At 42.7% G+C, this 22,153-nt stretch overlaps 2 protein-coding genes across 4 annotated transcripts in view; both read right to left on the bottom strand.

Moving 5' to 3' along the window:
* The window catches only part of plxdc2b (plexin domain containing 2b), a 77,553-nt gene extending 63,306 nt beyond the window's left edge, over positions 1-14,247 (bottom strand). The window contains exon 1 of the mRNA XM_031850581.1: positions 13,745-14,247. Within this exon, the coding sequence (XP_031706441.1) occupies positions 13,745-13,838 (94 nt within the window). The 5' untranslated portion in view covers positions 13,839-14,247. The remainder of the gene's footprint in view (positions 1-13,744) is intronic.
* A 6,615-nt stretch (positions 14,248-20,862) lies between these two features.
* Positions 20,863-22,153, bottom strand: part of malrd1 (MAM and LDL receptor class A domain containing 1) — a 45,051-nt gene continuing 43,760 nt past the window's right edge. For 2 of the 3 annotated variants that reach the window (XM_031850373.1, XM_031850371.1), the window contains exons 32-33: positions 21,390-21,497; positions 20,863-21,298 (exon numbers count right to left, since the gene is read on the bottom strand). In XM_031850373.1, the coding sequence (XP_031706233.1) occupies positions 21,212-21,298; positions 21,390-21,497 (195 nt within the window). In that variant the 3' untranslated portion in view covers positions 20,863-21,211. The remainder of the gene's footprint in view (positions 21,299-21,389; positions 21,498-22,153) is intronic. The other variant, XM_031850372.1, reaches the window with a different exon arrangement.

The following is a 22,153-nucleotide window of genomic DNA, read 5'->3' as shown; positions in this document are numbered from 1 at the left end:
TGCCGGCTGTTAAAGCAGCATTTTGATGTCTATGGCTTTAGAATGACATGTTCACCAATCACATGCAGATGTGGGTTTAACTTATAGGTGTCCACATACCTTTGGCCACGTAGTATGCACACGCACACGCACACTGGTGTCATGGGTGTTATTTTAGCGGGATATTGATTCACATCGTTCTTCAGGTGCAAACTCAATGTTATTAGCAAGGTATTGATTTCTAGGCTCTTCATCGGCGGGGCCGGCAGCAGGTGAAGGACAGCTTTCGCAACTGAACTCAGGTGATGTATGACACAGCTAAAGACTCGGAACACTGTTCATCTTTTACAGAGCTCACTGTGTTAACGTAAAACTGGGGCAGGGAGAAAAACGAGGGTAAGAAAGTGGGTGGGAGGGGAAATGAAGAGGCACATAGAGCAGTGAAAAGATAGAGCATGTGATAAGGCCTACAGGATGTGTGAATTCATATAATCTATTACTCCACCGTCAGGTACTCCAGGAAGAACTCACTGGATTCTGATCTCAGCAGTAGATTACTGTGACCTCCAGCTTATTAAAAACTCATCCTCAGTCAGTCCCTCGGGGTCACTGTGAAGCAGCGCAGGCAACCAATCATCCGAGCTCGATGGCTAATCAAATGCGACACATGAATATTAACAGGAAGCTGGGCAAGAAGCAGAAGGACTTCCTCATTACATCCAGGTAGCAAGAGACAGCTGTACTGTAGCTCTGCAGGATTAGTTAAGTTTGTTCTGTCGGGAAATCTCACTGAACTGTGAGAAAGCTCTGGCTAAAAGCTAAATAGAGAGATCCGTCCTTGCCTCTGTTTTGCCCTTAAAGTCTAACTTAATTTTGTATCCTCCTCACTTTTTTGTATTTGCAGCTTTTGTGCAATGCTTTGCACTTTAAGATAGGAGACTACATAGCCTACATAGCGTTAACAATCTAGCGTTTGCTTAAAGTGAGTGTTGAGTGTGCATTAAGTTTGTAATCCACTCTGCAAAAGGAAGCTAGGAAGCTAGGCTAACAAAGTGAAAGCTTCAACCGTAAAGTGTAACCTACTAGCCGGCTAACAGAAGCACTGATTCACACTAGACGCTGCATTCCGTTCATGTCATTTCAACACCTGCTGAGTCATGGTCAGCACCTGCACACTCTAAAGTTGCAATCGTCCGTAATAACACTTGCTATTTTGAGTGCATACGTACGTTGATAAAAAGTATGATAAAATGCAGTGCACTGTAGCTGTGTTTCCATTCACATGTTTTTTTGCACATTTTGAGGTATCGCATTAAAAAAAGCTGAACGGAAACGGACAATTTTGATCAAACTTCCTCATTTGAGAAAAAAAGTTGAGTGTGGAACACTGGACACTTCTCACCATTAATGGTCGCCATCTTTACTACATAGTCGAAGGGGAGGGACCACCAACCAAGTAAAAGTAAAATGTTAATTTTTATTCCGTTTTAACACAATTGTCAAGTGAGCAAACAAACCAGGGGGCGGTAATGCTCCGTAAGGTTGTAATTTGCTATTAAGAAGAAGAAGAAGTCAAATGATCGTCATTTCTGGTGAACTACCCTTTCGAAATTCACGCACTTCACAAGTAATTCATAGTGAACACAGTGTACATGTGAGGGGGGGGGGGGGGGTTCTTGCTATCATTAGCTGTCTCCGTTTCATCAACTAGTTTTGGTGACTGCAGACTTTCCAAACATTTTTCAAACACTGCTATCCAACAAAAATATACATTTTCCTTGTAGATAATTAGTTTCAACCAAAAAAATACACAAAAACAATATATTTATACTTGACCAACAAAAATTCAATTTCAGTTTGACTTTAAAGCGTCTCCAGACCTTCATCTTTATTCCGGCATCAATGTGGTTCTGCAAAGAATGATCCCAAAACAACTCATCCGTTCCATCTGTGTACACTTGAGCTAATACACAATCGCTAGCTGACCGCTACTGATGGGCTGCTGTGAAGTGGCTGCTCAATAACCTCAAGCAGATGCAGGAACTCACACACACACACACAAACAAACAAACAAACAAACAAACAAATACACGCGTGAATATTGAAAAGCTTACTGGGCCCGACTTTTTCAACAGCCTTCAATTCATCCGTTCAGTTGTAATTGTTTGCAGAAACAATGTGCAAACAATAAAAGGGCTCAGCTCTGATGAGCCGATCTCCTCCTCGGATCTGAACTGATCCCCAACCTCTGAACAATTGAGGAAGAACACACAAATTCCCTACATGTGGCTCTGCATCTGCAAAGACAAAAAAGCCCTGAAGCCGGGAAGCTTTTTCACAGTAAACACAAACTAAGTTTAGGGGAATGCTAGGTTTTGCCTCGTTGCTTTTGATTCTTTGTAATTGATTTTCCATTGTTTTTGTGGGGTTCAGTTGAGGAATTGTCTCTTTAAATGACACTTTAATCAAAAGATTCCAGATTTAGGTCAGCACTTTGACAAGTTTGAACGTCTAATCCCTTATTAGCTTCAGAAACCATAAATCAACTCTAAATTTAGTGGACAAACAGCACCTGCTCTGACCGCAACTGTCAGGAGGAGATTAAATATCTCATATTAGCAGAAAAAAAAAAAAATCAATGTGACTTTGAATGAAATATCAAACATCATGTTATGTCACAAACGGCTTTGTAGCGGTGGGGAAATGAAAGATTACTGAAGGACTGACTAACTGGTACGCGCCTCCAAAAGAAAACCAATACTTCTGCCAGGCCAGACATTTGGGGCAGACTCGTGGCAACAAAGGACATCAAACAAGTTATTTATATTCATATCGCCACCTCTCATTTTAATTTTGGCTGCTTGTCGATAGATGGGATTTCCAGGGCATATATCATTGGTTTGGCAGCTGTCTGGAGACGGGGCATTTCATTTTGAACTCCCATTCAATGTGTGCTGGGAAGCAGGTCTTTCATTTTATCAGGCTAAAAAACAAAACAGGGAAAATCTGTTGCGTCTTAGATGTCGAATTACATCCCTACAACTCTTTAAATATGACTTAAAGAAGTTCGAAGCTGGGTTGGCAGGGAGCAGGTCCCATGTTGCGATGATGCTCAGTACGTTGGCACCTTGACTACTTCCAGTGTCCGGGGTACCAGAGGCCTTCGGGTGAATGGGGATTCTGGCCAGACATTTAATCAATATCTGGAGCTGAGACACGTATCAGCTTGTGGTTGCTGTGGGACACCAGTGCAATGATAAACCCCTCAACACTGCCTCTGAGTTAAACACAGAATAACATTACAGATTTTCAACAAATAAAAAAATAGTTTTCTCTTTTCAATTCTATTTTGTCCAATGTCTGACGCCATCTATCGCTCAAACTGACTTTGTGGCTCGACGTCGTTTGCTTATCATTAACTCCCACCCTACCTGTTTGAGACAAGGGCACATTTATTACCTTTGTGCAATGGTATGAATAACATTCATAATTAAACTGCTCACACTAATTCACTTTCCATTTAATTAAAGCATTCTGGGACACAGGAGAGAATGGCCATGGGAGTCAATTACCACTTTATGATGTTAGGGCTCCTCTCTTCAGCTGTCAAAAGAGCTCCTCGCACAAACACCTTTTTAATGGCCACAAACACTAAGAACTCCCTTCGTAACGAAACGCCAGCCATCACATTATTTAGACGGGAAATTATCAGCTGCTGAGAATGGATGTAATCTACCATTTGAATACAACACCTCACTGCTAGCAACAGTGAGTGTAATACATTGAGTGTAATACATACTCTCTGGGCGAGGGGGAGGAAGTGGTTGATTTCTCCTCCTCGCTCTTTGTTATTCCAAAACACAAACAGACATTTTCGTACCGAGTTATACATAGCAACTACCTGCGCTTAATAGGGATGCCGCAAGCAATCAGGCCTCAGCTTGCAGACCAGCCAATTTACTGCTCACAGAGCCAAACCACAGACTTTGATCTACTGTGCCCATTAAATTGATGTGTTGTTGCCCTAACTAGAACACCTCACAACCTCCCCTTAGTATCAGGATGCTTGTTGTTCACAGTGCGTCAGTGCAGGACATACCACTGGGTCGAGACCCGTCTCTAGTTACCTGGGCAGAGTTTCTCTCTGTCTCCCATACAGTACACTCATACAGAGGCTGCTGTTACACCTTTCAATTCATCGCCACAAAGACTCAAAGCACACCTTTGTTCCTTCCTCTGTCCTGAGCTCTGGGAGAAACTCTCAGCAAGTAAGCACTGGGGGGGGAGACAGAAACACCTGGCACAAACGAAACCACATTTACCAGAATCGCTTGTTGACTTTGGTGGGTTTATTTTTGTTTAGCTCAGTCGAGCATGTTTGATCATGTCAGAAGAAAGAAAAGGAAGCGGTAAACAAGACAGAGATGACCATGTGCGGCAAGTACAACTCTCATTATGAATGAGCTGCCAACTATCCTCCTGTTTACAGCGCCGGGATGAGCTCCGCGCCCATTTAGGAGGTGGACAGCTGGACCAAGCTTGGCCAAAACTGCATACCCCAAACTCCAAGTCACACTGACCTCTAAAAAACCTTTGCTTGCTTCTGGGAAGAGTCCTTTCTCCCCTCATTCTTGGCAGCCCCGATTCCTGAAGGGGTGAAGCGATAAACAGCAAAGCCGAGCTAGGAGGCCTTACAGATGCATTACAAGTCTTCATGACTCACCCGATGGACTGAATTCCCCAAAAACAAGTCGCAAAACAATGTTGAGCATTTTCTTTCCAGCACTCAGTGACAGATGACCAACTTATTCCCTGAGACTGCAGAGTCCATTTCAGTCCCTGTGGCATTACTGTTACAAGACATCAACATTCAAGCCAGCAAAAAGTCCCTCTAAGTATATATACAGAACATTGTGTTCACCTGAAAGGCAGCAATAACCAGTTTAAACATCCTCAAGATTTGTTCTGTCCATCTGAATTATAGATGTAAGGTGGCAAACAGAAAACCACTGTGATGGAGTCATCAAAGTCACAATCTATTCTCAGCCTCCTCACGCAGAAACACACACTTGTGGCTGTAAATCTTTTCATTCCCACCCAAAATCCTCCGGCGCGTCAAAGAGTTGCACTGCGAGGAGCCGTTTGCTGCGGGGCGTGCTTGTTCTTTGTCAGGATGAGTTTGGTCGAGGGAAAAGAAACTTCTGGACAGGGAATGATGAGACATTTTCCGGGCAGAGTAACAAAGGCAGCGCTGTTGGACCTACAGCAAGGAAAACACATAAATGTCTGAAAAGGGTTTGCTTGGCACAGCTCAAAACATACTGTTTGAACATACTCAAGTGTGCGCAGCATTAGCGGGATAATCATGGTACCAGAGGCGCAATAATATTACTTGAGGCCCTGGGGCGACGGACATTTAAAGGCCCTTACATTCCTTCATAATATGTCACGGCAACCTTAATTGAATGGACAGCAACAAATGCCCTCCTAGTCGGAAAACACAATATGAAACCCATCATTATAAGACAATATGTTAGCAATAAATCAAGACAAAGCCAGCTTAATGAGACAAGTAGGCCTGTGTGCACAGCGGGTGCAAATTTCATCCAAAGCATAACGTGATGAGTACGTTCTGAATTACGATTGTTGTGTAATTGATTCATTCTCCACTGCTTATGGACAATAATTTGATTAAAAGATGACAGCAGCGCGTTCGAAGCTACCGCAGAAACAATTGCATGTTATGAGCATGCTATTTTAACATGATAAACAGACCAATAAACATGAAACTCTTGCATGGCCAGACAGACATCTCGACAGCGTCAGCGCTAAAGAAACGTCCGACTCCACAGATTATCGTTCTGCTATAAGAGGTAAAAACACTCTGGCTTCTTTGTTTTTCTTTAAACCAATCACAATCTCTTTGTAACCTTAGATTTCGCCAGCTGACATGAAACGACCGCAAGCTAGCTAATTCAGCTAAAGTTAGCTCCATTAGAAGGTTGAAAACACCGTTTTTCTTTTGTATAACCTGTAACCTCACAAAATAAGTATTATGAGATGCTCCTTGGCCTTGGACAGTACACTAGTTAGCCACACAAGCTAACATCCAACCAAACACTTTCGATCTTGTGTTTTTGGAAAGGCTAAGAAAACTCATATGGAGCATCTCTGTTACCAAAGCCCCATGTACAAGCTTACTGTTACCAATCCAGGAGGGGATTAGGGAACAGTCACTTCCAAATTTCAAAGTGAAATACCGGCACAGATGCCAAAACAACACTTAAGAACGCAATTTGCAAGAAACCCTGCCAAAGCCAGGTTTTGTTTTAACAAAATAAGATGTTTACACCAGACCTTCATATCTGAAGAGAGAATAAGGAAACAATTCTAAGAATCTGACCAAACCTTTCAGTGCCAAATATCAGTCTGGACTCAAAAAGTACTGAGGTTTGCAACTCAGCCCTAACAACATACTGATCCTGCCTTGGTTTATTCACCCGCTGCTGTCCGAATTCAAAAATGCATGAGGGTAAAAATCAAGAAAACAACAGTGAAAGAAAGAGCACGGGAACTGACAGTCACAGATACAGAGTGTGAGAGAGAGAACTTTCACACACAGTAGCACATATAGGCAAAAGCATGTAGCAGCATGCCGTAAACCCTGTGAGTGACACTTGCTATTGTGGGACAAAGCCAAGCCGGCGCTCCTGCTGGGCTCAAGATATGAAGCCCGCTTCGGGGTGGGGGTGACAGGCTCCTCTGGCACCTTATCTTCTTTCAGCATGACTGGACGGCCTGAAACGCCACGCTCTCTCCTCTCCTTCGTGACAGCCATGCATGTAACACTTTGTTCCCCTTTGGAGAGCCGCCTCTTTCAACTTCCTTCGTGCGAGCGCATCAAATCTTCGGTTGCTTTTCATCATTTCGGTGCAGGCGCCGCGTGGATAAAAAGCAGGCACCGTATGTAATTTTCACATATGGAGTTTTTTGTTTGGATGCACAGCTACCTGCGGGGGTTTGTGTGTTGAAAAAAGAACCTTGATAGTAGGGCTGGGCAATATTGAGAAAATCAAATATCACAATATTTTTGACCAAATACCTGTAGGATAGACTATTTATGCTGAGAATATTTACACAATGAGATTTTCGATGAATAATCACCAGTAATGTGGATATAATGACTAAGTAAGGCTGGGTGATAATTAAATATGGTCATTTATCGTCTTTTCAATTCCTTCCTATGGAGATTTATCCAAAAGTCGGCTCATTTTGCACCTTCATTAAATGAGAAAATACTCTATACTTTTCATTAGTAGTGTATAAAACCATGTGATTATTTCATATAGACATTGAATTACAGAAAAACATGCAATATCGCGATATATATCGTTATTGAGATATGAATCAACCTTTATTGTGACGGGAGATTGTGGCCATATCGTGGGTAAAGACAAATAATAGAACATTAGGGTAAGTTCAGAAAATTACATCATTTTACTGTAATGCAGCCTTTAAAACCAGGAAAAGACAACACTTTTGCTATATTACAATATCTAGGAGGATATCTAGTCATATATCACGATAGCAATACAATATAGATTTATTGCCCAGCCCCACTAGATACAGGTACAAATCAGTCAGCTTTCTTAAATATTTGTGAAAGAAAATTCCTTGTTGTTCTGTTACACCTGCAGGTATTTTTTCAATCCCTACCATGAAACACAAAAAGGCTTCTCCAACAGGTTCGCTGTGTCTGAAGCATGAAATCATCCCCCATCTGTGTTTCACAGCCAGCAGTGACTCATGTTACAGGCCACACAGCTGACTGCCATCCAGCCAGCCATTTTAAACAATATGTTCTCCATAAAATCCAGCACTGTGAACTTCAGGTTACAGTCGTCAAATACCAGGCACTTACTGGTGTGCATCTAAGGCTGTGATCTAATGAGACACTCAAAAGATCCTGAATCAAACATTTACTCATAGTTCAGCTGTCCAGCAGCATACGGGCAAATCAAGACAAAGATGAAAGCATGTGACTGGTATTAACATGGACCAGATTAGAGGACTTCAAAGGAAAAATCCACCAAAAAAACGATCATGATATTTTCCATGCAGTTACAATCTAGTTCAATAGGAGAAGGTAAAGAGAATCTCAACGGCACATTTTGACGTCGGCCCCTTTCACGTCAAATAACTTCATGGATGCTGTGGTTTGCACCAGCGTTCAACTATCATACAGAAAGAAATCCATCAGTTGATCAACGGGCAAGTTTGCATCCAAATTTAAAGCAAATCTAATCAAATTTCAAGAAAATCATCAAAAGAAAATGTGAATGAATGCACGTTTCCAAGCTCGACATGCGTCATACACTTCATTATTTCACTTTTGGTTTTCACCAACCTTTCCACCTATTTATCCATTTTTACAGCTTTTTCACTTTTTTTCATGCGCAAATTGAAAATGTGTATAGAAACAGGAACTCTTGACACACCAGCTATCAGGTTCGCTTGTGTTGCTTTGTGGAAACATTCCTTGAATTCAGCCCACAAACATTCCATCGTTTTATTTTACTTTCATTATAAAATATATTTCAAACATCTTCCTGTCTCTTTTTACTGCAGCAAACTCAGGGATGGCATAACTCTAAATATTTGGAAGACTTTTTGCTGGCATTCCTGGTTTATCTCGGTCTTTATGTGCCCTCACCGTCATAGTAAATAAACAAACACAACAGAAAGAACATATTTCAATACTGCGTACGGCCAAATGATGTTGATCGATTGTGACAGGAAATAGCTAACAGATGCAGAAATCAAATGAGGCAGAAAAAAAAGAAAGTACACCAACTCCCTCACCAACACTAACACAAAAATACTCCTGGATCTTCAGAAAATATAACCGGAAAGGAAAATCCCTCTCTTGGATGCTCTTACACTGTCATCTCTTTATCCTAATATAATGACCTATGCTGTTAATCATTGCTCACTATTCTCTGGAGTGTAATATTTATAGAATGCAGCTGTAATTCTTATGAAGGTGCTCAGCCTTTATTCTAAGTCTCCTCCCTCTCTTCGTTATCTCCCCAAACTGTCCCCTCCAGGCAAAAGAAAAGCCAACTCCTCGCACCTAAATAAAAAACATTTGACTCATTTCACCCCTCAGTTGACGATCTAGCGTCTCTTACACGGCAGCATCCCTCAGCAGAGTCAACAGGAGGAGCAGATAACAGCCTGGCTGTGGTCTACTGGCTGCTTTGCAACCATCTGTGGAAAAAAAGGGATGTTTATCACGAATGGAAAATGCCTGTCATCTCTCACTGAACATTCAGATCTGGAAGGCTTCCTAACAAGGCCGCTGCTCCCGCCTCCGACCTTTTCAAACTCCATAGTTCCATACAAGATCCATAATTCCACTGCTCTGAATAAGCTAAATAAATAAACCGAATAGAAAATGCCGGGGAGTGAGTGCAGACAACTCTGGCAGAGCTCTGCAGCAATCGGGGAAGTGAAGGGGCTTTTTGAACCACATGAAAGACAATGAGGAGCAGCTAAAGAGGAGCTTAACTGCGCTGGGTTTCATTAACTAGTGGCCTCTTTGCTCTTTGTCTCTGAGCCTATTGAACTCTGCGTGCCGCTCTGGCCCTCTCAAGCCGTCAAACTGAGCTTCTTCCAGGAGTAAGAAAAAAAAAAAAAGGGGGCAGGGAGCTCAGAGGGCCAGGCGTGACCAATGCAGGAGCCTGGTGGTGCTGTTGCATGCTGGTACGGGGGTCGACCCTTCCTCCACGATGTATGGCGCGGCCCACTGTGTCTGCATACGGGGCAGCACATAAACCCCAGCCGCCGCCACCGCCCCTCCTTGTCTGTTACCCCCTCATACCACCCCACCCCTGTCATCCATTCATGGCAGATCCTTTCAGCAGGTCATTCAGAGGGCCAATAAAGAGGCTAGCTCATTCTGTCCATTCTGAAATGTGCAATGTCAGAAAGGAGAGCTGGGGGGTGGTGGGAGGGAGGGAGGGAGGGAGGGAGGGCAGATTCCAAGAAGGCTTACAGTCTCTTCCCTAAAGTAGACCGAGCCGGAGCTTTTGTTCTCCATGGACAGTTTGTGTCGGGAATCGTTCCTTCAGCATGACAAAGAGAAGAGAGCATTTGTCATGAAAAGGTACGAGGTTTGATATCAAATCTGAATCCTCTTTTAAATCCCCTTATCGAATCGGTTTAGGTTGTTTGTTTGGTGGGAAATGAACTCATCACGTAGAATAAAAAATACGTACTGTATAAGTGCGGCATTATACCTTAACCACTGGGATTCCTCTGGGTCCCAGTTATTACTCAGTTATCCTTCAGCCACCATTGGAACAGACTGTGGTGTTGGGGTTAACTTATGTTCATGCCTCATTGCCTTTGCATGGTTCGGCTCAACTCACTTTTGGTACCAGTACTTTTCTCTATTTCGTTTTCCACTGCGGATAGTCCCCCCCCAGTGTAGGCGCGATACTCAGTCGACTCCCTGAGAAACTGCCGTGACATCATCTTCAACACAACACTGACTGACAACCAAACGGATGAATGTTTTTACTTCGAATAAAATAAACAACTTGTGGTCGCTAGTGCTGCATAGATTACGTGTTTTTGTTAGCATCGCATTGGTTCCTTCAACAAACAAAAAAGACCATGTGATTTTTCAATTGTATTTTGGATTATTGCAGCAAATAAGCAAACAAAGAATTATGATACTTTAACATTTTGTTCAGCAAGATAATCTTCACAAATTAACACCGCTTTTATGAAGCGTAAATGCAATTGGCAGAAGTTAAAAGCTAACGTTAGCCTATAATCGAGGTACACTGTGGTCGCACGACTTCATGTCACCACCAACAAAATATTATTGTCTTTCTCAGGCATCTCACCAAAGATCCATTAAAAAAACACTGACTTTGAGATGAGGGAACAGGAAGTGAAACTCATTTCCTGGTGTTAAGGACTCATTCCTGCAGCACACGTGTTGGCGGTAGCTTGGCTTGTCACGATCCGAACATCCTGCCCGATCGGTGCGACACATGTGTAACTCTCAACAGAGAAGAGAAGGACTCGTACTACTGCTACTACTACATCATCAGCTCCTGTGTAAATGATTTAATTGAAAAACTGGGACACGAAACTGAAATGGTCTTTGGTGTTTGTCCATGTTTGTCTCACACATGATGTACATATAAGTCACCAAATATACTCGGATCATGCATGTCATCATACAGCACCTTGTGTTTTATTGATCCACTTACTTTTCTACCTCAGCCAAGCATAAAAACTATTTAGACTTCCCAAGACTTCTACTTGTTTATGTGCTAATTGGAAAGTGGATGTAAAATAACATAACGTCGCTGAGTTCACTTCATCGGCTCCTTTGCAGACACCTGTAGTGTCAGAGTGAGGCAACAGGGACCAACTAAAAAGACATTGTGAATGAAAGATTTGAGACGGGATTTGTTGGCTGGGGAGTTTAAGGAATTTCAACAGACTTGACACTGGATTCAAAATGGTATCAGCAATCTGAGCCATTGTCGTGACGGTGAAACTTCAGAGCCAGTCTGCATGTTTCTCTGCAGCTTACACTCTTGTGTGAGAGCTTGTTGGTATGATTGCAGAGGTGGCTGCCGGCTACGTGATGGACGAGGGGAGCTGGAAACGTCCATATCGCCGCCTGTGGGCGGATTAACCCTCCACCGACCAACGAAACACAACTCTGAGCATCCACAACAAATTAAATTCCACACACAACCGCAATCTTTGCACATTAACAGCCCTCAGCGCAGGCTTTTAAAAGAGACCGCAGCATTACACGAGGCCAGACTCTCTCTCTCTTTCTCTCACGCTCTCTCCCCGTTTCATTCTCCCATCGCACATGCAGACACACTCCAGACTCTAGTGAAACATCTCTTTTTTCCACTCGGAGAAGCACTGGAGTGCAAATTAACCCCCCCAAAAGCAGCCAGTGGTGAGAGTATCACTGGGTGAGTATCACAGAGCCACAGACTGTAATATTCTTTCAAAAAAAAAGAAAAACGATGCACTAAGCTCACAGGATGCTGTGTAATTTTACACAGATGTGCTTCACAGCTCATCCAACTACTACATGCAAGGAGTGAAACCAGTCCTTTCACATCTCAGGCTCTGCTGGAGCTGCTGGGACCAGAGTAGGAAAGCTTTTGGTACCTTATTATTTTACCTCCAGGAAGTGGAGGAGTCTACCTGCACTGTATTAATAAAAGCCTATCTCAGGAAGGACAGGGGGCTGCTCCTTACAGCAGAGTTGAGGTCAGTCCACGACAAGGGAACCACCTAGCCCTGCATGTCTAAAAATACTGTCCTACATACTAAATGTGTGCGGCTCTAGCAGGAGACGGAGCGATGAAGCACTCTGAGAGGAAAATGCTCTTTTTGCTTAATGGATGTTGATGTTTTCCTCAATCTGCAGCCTCTAAAACAAGCCTCATTCTAAAAAAAGCATACAAGCCGTTGTTTTTCTACCAAAGCACTGATGTGAAATGAGTGCAGCAGCAGATTGATTGAATTCATAAATAAGAATGAGTATGACTGCGTTGAACTAACAAAAAGTGTGTACAAGCGGCCACACACACACGGCCGATAGCATCTCTCCCGAACGGAGCCGTACATTCCAGTAACTCTGTGGTCTGCACTCGCACACACACGGGCTTAATTTACAGTCACTGTCAGCAGCCGAACATTTCTCTAACCACTATCTGATATGTGATGAAAATCCGCTGCCAGCAATAAAAGCTCTGGGAAACAAGAGCTCGCCTGTGTGAACAGGACCAACGTTGGCATGAACTTATTCCATCGTCTGTCAGAGGGCAAGCTGTGTGCGTGTGTGTGTCTGTATATGTGTGTGATGGAATAGATTTGAGATTAGTGGACTTTAGGTGCACACACTGTGGCTTTACACAAGGGATATTGTTCACACGGGAGTCCTCATCCCCCACTGTATAATCAAGGACATCAAGATGGACAGAGCGTGCAGGTATCCAGCGTTTCCTCTGCAGGACTTCTACTGAGAAAGCACCTGCACCGTGCAACGGTTACTGATCTCAAATCTGCAAAAAAAAAGTTGCAGAGGGTTGTTCCAGATCATACCAGGGAGAGAGAAAACAATCTCACATATCAATAAGCCAGAATACACAAAAATACATTTCCAGATGCAGTTTGAGATCGCCATACTCTGCACCGATTGTTCTGACTGCATTATAACAATATAGAGTAATTAGCTCACCCCGAGGGCAAATTAATGTGCGAAGATGGAAAAAAAAAAAAAAAGAAAGAAAGGCAATTAACTCAAATGTGTAGTAGTTGTGGAAATATGATAATTAGACAATAACAAAGTCTTTGATCGAGACAGAAAAGGGAAGATAGTAGGTCATGACGTCCTCGTTGCTCCTAAAAATAAGATAATTAAAGAGAAACCGCCTTCGGGGTCTTCTCTTATTTTGCATACACACACACACACACACACACACACACACACACACACAGAAATATGATAAATGGAGATGTACTGCAACTACAACGAATAGAATTGAGCATAAAACTAAGTAGCTCGCACGCCAAAGCAACGCACCCTCCACCTGTGTCTGATAGTTGTGTGTTCTCTGCTGCATGTTCTGCAGACGCGTTTGACTTCAGCTTGTAAAAACGGGACACTATAACTCAGGTCCCGTTGATATTTAAAGGTGCGGGCTCTTACCGTCACTCGCTGGGATCTCGGCTCGGGCATCCCCCAAACACTGCAAAACTAAAACAACTCCCACGAGAAGGTCGACCGTCTTCACACGCGCCATATCCAAGTTCCGCCGCAGATTGCTCTCCGTCTTCCTCGTGCACCGACACCGCTTCCCGGCGGACTCCGTAACTCTCGTACCTCTCCTGCTGCTTTTAAAACGGAAACCTGCCTGCGCTGCACTGAGCTGTTTTTTTTTTTTTTTTTTTGTTCCAGCGTGTGCCACACTGCGCGCTCCTGGAGAGTGTAAACGCGCTCGTTCTAACAGGTCTCCACCTCCAAATTAAACAAAAATAATAACCGCAGAAGAAGAAAAAACTAAGTTCCCCACTTAAATGTTCGTCCCAGTCCGACACACTGGTATCATCCCACTGGCCGGAGGTGCAGTGTGTGTGCGTGAGTCTGTTGTGGGCTAACGCGCTCCTGGAGAAGACAGTGCGCTCCCTCCGTCATCAGCTCCTCGGAGCCAATGGCTTCTTCTTCTTCTGTGTGATGCCCTGTGTGCGTGCGTGCGTGTGTGTGTGTGTTGTGCAGAAGAAGCTGAGGAGACAAAGCGTTTCTCCAGCTGCCGGGGAGACAGTGGAGACTGTGTGCCTGAGGATGTGAGCCGCACTGTGTCTGACAAGCAGCGTTTGAGTGATGTGCGAAGACGCGTTCAGGAGCTGTTTGCCAGCAGACACAAGATGTTGAACAAGCTGGACTCATTTCTCAAGAGGGCTTTGTTTTTATTAAGCATGAAGCGTTTATTAAAATATATGCAAGAAGTTCAGGTTGCCTGTTTAGGTCAGATTTTTGTTATTATTAGGCTAGTTTACTTATATTTGAGTGACACTCTGCTACACGTATGTTTGTTTTTATGGTCTGTCGTCTGTCTATCCATTCCTTCATCACCTTCACTGTAACAAACAGGTGATTGAACTGTGAGGGCGCCCTCTTCAGGTGAAAGTGGGATCATAATATAGGCTATTAACCCTTCTGTTTTGTTGACCCTTGGCTTTACTTAGCGCAGACCCCACTGCTGTATGTGTGAGCATTATTAAAATAATTGCAAAATCAGCCAAATCGTTTCCTTTAAATATTTTCCCTTTGCACTTATGAAACTCAATAACTGGAAAAGTATTGAGGTGGTAACCATTTCCCTTTTTAACCCTAACTTAATGAGCAAAAAGCCTTATTACACCAAATAAGCTCATGAAAATATTTTATAGACAAAGAATTGTACAGTACCTACCTTGATGTTTGGGGTCAGCTGGATCCCAGAGATGTCCGACTTCCTGTTAGATCTCTTAAAAATCCAGAAACAGAAATCCAGAAAGTAAAAAAAAAAGGTAGCAAGTCCACACTAATGAATAACGGCGCTCATGAAAACCCTTTGTATTTAACCATGTTTTACAAGAAACAGCAGAGGAGTTTCCTTCAGCACACTAAAACATGTCCAAGTCATGTTTTTAATCAATTGTTATTGGAAAAATCATGAAAAAAGAATGAAGAACAAAGCTGATAAAACAATTAAAGTTGTTTTTTCAGCTGTTTAAGAGGGTTTGGGGTCTCCAGGACCCAGAACAAACCAAAAGGGTTAATAGATGGATGGGAATTTCGGAAAAACTCACATTTAATTTACTCCTCGTTCCCTTCGTCGGTTGTGTTCTTTTACTTTTCTCGGGAGCAGCCAGATATTGAAGAGGGAGAGCTTGGAAACCTCTCCTGTGAGGGAACATTCTAGTTTTTTTCCCCTCATTGCTTATAGTTCAGGAAGAACTAGGACCACATGCTTGTTCTAATTAAGACACACGCTGTGGGAACTCAGGAGCTGAACCACAAGTCATGGAAAAGCTCTTGCATAAAGGACCACTTTTATAATTTACTTGGCTGCATATTGAACATTTAGAGTTTTTTGTGCTTAATGGATTTTCAAACTTTTTTTAGTGGCTACAAAGGTAATAAAAGTCCAAACGTGAGAGGGCACAAGTATTCCGACAGGACGTCATTTAGCTCCCAAATTAAAATGGATCAATAAATAGCTATTATGTCACAATCTTAATGAGCTATTCTCTTGAATATCTCCCCCGGCCCCTAAAATACCTTTGTCCTATTATCATTACAAGCGACTGCCAACTTAGTGGCTGCAGCAGTGATTTGTTCTTACCCCAAAATGAATATAGCTGCTGCTTTGTGGCAGTGATGGTGAAAAACACGTCTAAACACTTGCCACAACTCTAAAACAAAGTTGTATAATGACATATTTCTCTACTAAATGTATTGTCAATTAAATGATCCTGAATACTCTTAATGGTGATATTTGTCCGAGCACTTAAATCTTGACAATGAGGCATTTAGGGACGAAGTGATGAAAACTCCTCATCCAGATAATGAGAAGTAGAGGAAGCGAGTGACATGCTTTTTCTTTCACTTCCCTTTGAAATAGTTCTAGACGTTTTTTAAGATCATAAGACTCAAATAAATATCTGCTGGCAGTGCGTGACCACGATAGTGTCTCATCCACTTTCTCACATTCATCTTGGAATCACCCTCAGCGGGATTCGAGCGACGCACACCTCTTGTGCACCCAAGAGGGAGGCATATCAAACGTCTGTACGTCCGTACAATCCCAAACAGATAGACATCAAAATATGCTGCCGAGTGATGTATTTCCGTCATAAAAGGAGATTGTTTTTGACAAATGCAAGCGCGGCCATTTAAACCGTAAAGCATCTTTCAATCAGATCACGCAGTCCAGTACCAGGCTGGGATTTAGTTCTAAAGCATCCTCTATCCACACACTTCTACTCCCCTTTACGCCCCCCCCACATCTCTCTCTTTCTCTGCAACTCTTAAATCATCACAGCAGTTGAGACTCAGCCACAGCTCCCCATGCAGTCTGCTGCTCTAATCACCTTGTTCCACAACTCCAGCAAAAAGAAGCCAAGCTAGTCCTCTGCTGACCACTCTGAAAATCTCCCCCTTTATCCATTTTCTTCTCTCTCTCTCCCTCTCAGCTCTCTTTAAACCGTCTCTTTCTCAGACTCCTCACGACTCCGTCCGTGTGTAGCATGAAGCAGGATCAGTCACAGATTGCCGTGAACTTTTGCTTGGCTGGAGAGCCGGTCTCACCAGTGTGACCTTAAAGACCATCAAAACTCCCGTGACGAAATTACTGAACCGAGTTGGGAGCGACATTAAAGGGAACTTAGATCAAAGTGTAACATTTTTATGTGTAGATTTGGGTCCCACTTGTTGAGTTGGGAGGCCGCATGTCACCGGAGCATTTATGACGCTTGGCCGCTTAATAAACAGAGAACAGAGTCATGAACTAAAAAAAAAAAAACCTTGAGAACAAGCTCAGCTCTGTTTCTGTCTTTCCATTATAAAACTGCAGATTATTAGCTTTTCCGTTTCACAATGGTATTAACAAGACCTGAAAGCACACAGTCGTTCAGCTTTGCTTTGATTAGAAGCTTGAAAAAGGTCAGCTTTCTTCCCTTAATGGTCCAAAGTTTTCTACTTATTCAGGCTTCGAACTTCGGTATCACATCCTTCCAATCATTTCATTTAGTTCTGCCTGTGATCCATGAACCAACTGGTGGTTGGATGGTGCTCCTAATGCCCTTTAAAGTTGCTATAATCACTAATTGTTACATCAACAGGCCCAAAAAGAATATAGTATTCTCCCCTAACTTTTGCAGCGCTAACACACACACACACACACACACACACACACACACACACACACACACACACACAGTATATTCTCTGCTCAGGTAGACATTACTCCACTTTATCTTTACATATAGCTGTTTGCTGCTATATTAATGCAGTGAACATTTAACTGAACGCCTCAAGTCAAACAGGAAGGTGAGTGGTCAATTACAAGCTCAAACCTGAACATAAGAGGGCTTTACTTGACTGTTATGGCAAACTAAATAGGAGGCAGGAGCAATGCAACAAGCTGTCATTTCAGCAACAGCATGCCTCCTCCAGCAGGTCTGAAGGAGGCCTCACATATGTGAAACCTACTGGGCTACAGTCATATATTGATCAAACTCTCATGAGTAATTCATTGTATTTCCAGTCCACGGCAGAATACATTACCCTGCAGAGGTCATTTATCTCTCGGCAGTCATTCTCTAAGGCCTCGTTTGTGCGTCTCATGAGGCAAACATTAAATTATATAACTTTAGAATCTCATTAAATCGGCCACGTTTGATGATACACACCGACTTTCCTGCTTGTAATGAGGAAACGTTCTAATTGATTGGCTGCACAAGTTGCAAAAAACACCCTTTTACAATTTCTTTCAAGCCTTAATTAAGCTTTGCTGTACCACATAGGAGGTAGTTAAGATGTAGATAAAAAGCTTTTACAACCCCCGAAAACCCACAAGAGATCCAATAACTAGCAGCTCAGCCCGCCTCCTCTGCCATCCTCCACAAGAGGCCGAGACCTGGGGTGTTTTTCTGGTCAGGGGACGCCCTCCCCTTGGGCTGATCGCCATCCACTCACTGAATACAGAGAGAAGAAACAGGCTTTTTCCCTCTGCACTCAGCCAGAGATGACGAGAGAGCCAATTCAGAGCCATCGTTTCAAGGATAGTGGGCGAGTTTCACCTTGACTTGACTGGGATGGTTGAGTAACCTCAGTCCCCAGCTGCAAGAGGAGGATGTTGGATGCTGTGATATGCGGGTTGACAGTCCAGGATGGGAGAGGTCTCAGGTGAGCAGTTATGTATATAAAGAATCAACTGCTATTTTGACAGAAGGGGCCCTAAAGGCCGTCATTGCGGAGCGTTTTCATTACAGGAACCTTTCCGAGTGGAACACAAACAAAACAGTGACCTTTAGATGGACTCTCTGATTGACAAAAAAGCTGTGGCAACAATAGCTCCGGTGAGAAAAGCTGACTAACGCCGCCTTTACCAACAACAGTAGCAGCTCTCCAGCATGCTATTCAACAGCACGAATAACGAAGCTACCAGAAAAAAGCAATCGCCCGGGACTAAATACATTGATAGCTGCACATTCTCAGTCAGCAGGCCACCGTGTGAGAGTGCGGCATTGTTTTGTGCGGTGGCATGATGTTAGTGGAAAAAGGTTTCATTGATTATCGTGGTGTTAGGTCAAATGTCACAAGTTTGAGACAAACAGACATGGATGTAGAGGTTGTGAAAAGGCTGAGCTGGTGTTTTTTTGTGACAGAAAGGTGTTGGATGTTGGCTTTGCAATTGTTAATAATCGTAACAATGATTAAAGTATGCAAATAAGAAGAATGACCAGAACTGTAAGTCTAAATTTAAATATTTTTTTAATTCCCATGGTTATGTCAGAATATCCCTGAACTTGTTTTTATGGTAAAAGAGATGCCAAAATGTCACGATTCCAGTCATAAACCTGTTCTGACCAAATGTGTGGTTCCTGCTCTTTGGCTTTGTGCAGAACAGAGTGTCCGAGGAAAAGGCAGAGAGCCAATATAAGGCAACGAAACAGTGCACAGCTCAAAGACTGTTATTGATCTTGTGGCCCTTTGATAAATCTCTGACCCAGAATCCATCTGTGGACTCAGCAAAGACTCCACAGTGATGGAGAAGGAGACTTAACGGTAATGACACTGGAGCTCGTGTTTGTCCACAGTCTGAAAATTAAAGATTCACAACTTGAACCTGAGTCAATATGAAGCAATGGGACATTTATTATAAATGGGATGGAGGCTGAATCCCTAAAAGCCAGAAGGAGGCCTTCTATTCTATTATAAAACAACTTTGTTTTTGTTCCCACCTATAGAATATGTTGAGCTTTTGGTATTCAATAAGACATCAATAAACATGTAATTGACATTTTGAGTTACAACAAAGCCCAGGTGTGACTAACAGCATTAACGATGGCTCTGTTCTAGTGCAGCCATCTTTAGTGTCATTATTTACACCTGTGCTTTTACTGCTGTAACGTACCAAGATGTCTTCTGATGGGAATAACTCATTTTATAATTAAGGGTTAGTTGATGACAAATGTCTCAGTAATTGTAGCAGCCCTGTTTTTTTGCGAGTCAGTGTATTTTATAAATACTGGAATGACAAGTTGGACACATAAAAAAGATCCAGTAACGAACATCGGAGTGTTTGGCTCATCAGTAGAGGATAAAATGTTACATCACAACACGCGTTTGTTGGTTTCAGCACATGTAATCAGTCATTATGTTGATTAAAGCAATAATGTGATGTGACCTAAGAGGAAATTGATGCTCTCGTTAGCATATCTCACCACACAGAACATGGCCTGAACTTGTAAATCATCATGTTGATATGAGAATATATATACAATATGAGAAAGCCATTTTTGATGGCATCTTTGACGAGACACAGCTGAGAAGAGCCGTGACTGAGCGCTCGTCAAATTTATACCAGACCGGTTTAACTGTGCTGTTAATGAGCAATCTGCTCAGTGCTGTTTGATGCAGAGAAAGTGAGAGTCGGTCCACACCGCATTACACAGCAGCTGCAGGAAGCCGACTTTGTATTGGATTTTAATTTGCAAATAAAACAGGGGGCAAACTATTTTATTTTCACTTGTGGGGATTAAAAAAAGATCACTAATGAAGTCAGGACTCCATTTGGAAGCAGTGTTCAGTCTCTCACGTCAATGAACTGGATGTGTTCTGCTTCTGCCAGCAGAAAACCTTTAATCGCCAAACACACGCAACCATTCCTGGAAGTTACAGTACTGAAGCACTGGCTGTTTTAAGTGTACAAAATGGCCATTTTGACTTGTTTACTGGTGGATATTGACATTTACTTTTTTCTTCTTCTACTAAAAATGGCCAATTAATATTTATTATCTCCCCTAAATCGTGGCGCAAAAGACCACGAGTCGGATTCGGACCCACGCAGCTGCAGTAAGGACTCAGCCGTGGTATAAGTGGGGCGCTCGCTCTACCAGGTAAAGTTCCGTTTATAGACATGCATCTATACGTGTAGCTCCTAACAATGTGAACTATTTCTTTAAGGATTTAACCCACTACAACAACTGCAAATAAAAGTGTTTAAGGGAGCTGCAAAGAGCAGAGCTCCTGCAGAAAGATCTACACCGCTGTTCACGTTATTTTTAAAACTACATTTATTGGTATTCATATGGACACAATTTGCTAAAGTCTAAACTCAACAATCATGAGTTAGTATACAAAACTTTTAGCTTTTATAGTACCAGATATTTGGGGGATATCACTCATATCATTCATTTGATAAATTAATAATTTTTCAATCACAACAGCAGTGTATCAGAATTGACATTGAAATACTTCCTTGCATTATATCTGAACTTTCTTCCACTCTTTGCATTACTCCCCCACCACTTGGCACCTCAGCAGGTCCAGACAAACTCATCAAGTATGTGCACACAGCGTTTGACCCAGCTCTACTGCAGAGTCAATATGTAAAGTCCATTGTTTTTATGCTTCAGAGCTATTAGCATCAGGGGAGTACTTGTACAGCGGGTTGGTGAAGGACAGCTTGGCATCTTTAGAGGCCGAAACCTGCTGTGGACACAAAGAGACAAACATCACGTCACTGACGTCTGCACAGACAATTAAAGAGTGAAGTCCTAAAGGCTGAGCAGAGATACCTCACCTCCACCTCCCTCCTCCAGGGGTAGACACTGATGGAGAGCCCCCGACCATCACTCCTGCTGGGGTCAACTCTGGGACAACCGCCCGGCCCTTCATGCAGACTAGGAAACTGAGGGAGAGACAATCATGCACACCGGCTTAGAATTAGATGAGCCTTAATGTGAGGGAGAGCCCGAAATGCAGGCGAAATTAAAATCAAACTGACCCATTATGCGTTCACACAGTTACACCTCTAACCTCCATAAAACATTTCATCATCTCCCAGAGATTAAATAACCACGGAGTGTTTCCACTGCTCAGTAACACGAGTGTTGAAGCGGATCTGCCTGCGTTACAGAGATACGAGTTCACACCTACACTCCTCTATTTAAAGCTGCGTCCTCGTTTGCAGTCGCATCAAAACCAACACGTACAGACAACACAGATACAGTATAGAATATATATATAGTGACACATGTGTGTTGTGTGTATGAATCATATAATTGGAGAGTAATCTGCTGTGAAAATATCACACGTGTTGGCATTAGTTAAACATATTACGAACAGTATCGTGAGATTACTGCATTACACACAAACGCTACACACTCAAACAGCACCATTAAATCCATGATAACCTCCATCATCAGAGTCATGATAATTGAGGCTCTCAGCATCTCGCTCACTCATAATACTGGATGACACTTACTGCACACCCACGCAGATACAAATGTGTGTGCGCTCGGACCAACAGCTCACTCTTTTTGTCCTTTTTAGAAACACACACAC

Source organism: Anarrhichthys ocellatus, unplaced genomic scaffold (assembly GCF_004355925.1).
Source record: "Anarrhichthys ocellatus isolate YVR2014 unplaced genomic scaffold, GSC_Weel_1.0 scaffold10, whole genome shotgun sequence".
In the NCBI taxonomy this organism is placed as follows: domain Eukaryota; kingdom Metazoa; phylum Chordata; class Actinopteri; order Perciformes; family Anarhichadidae; genus Anarrhichthys; species Anarrhichthys ocellatus.
Note: the sequence above shows the minus strand (reverse complement) of the source record. Positions and strands in the feature narration are given on the sequence as shown.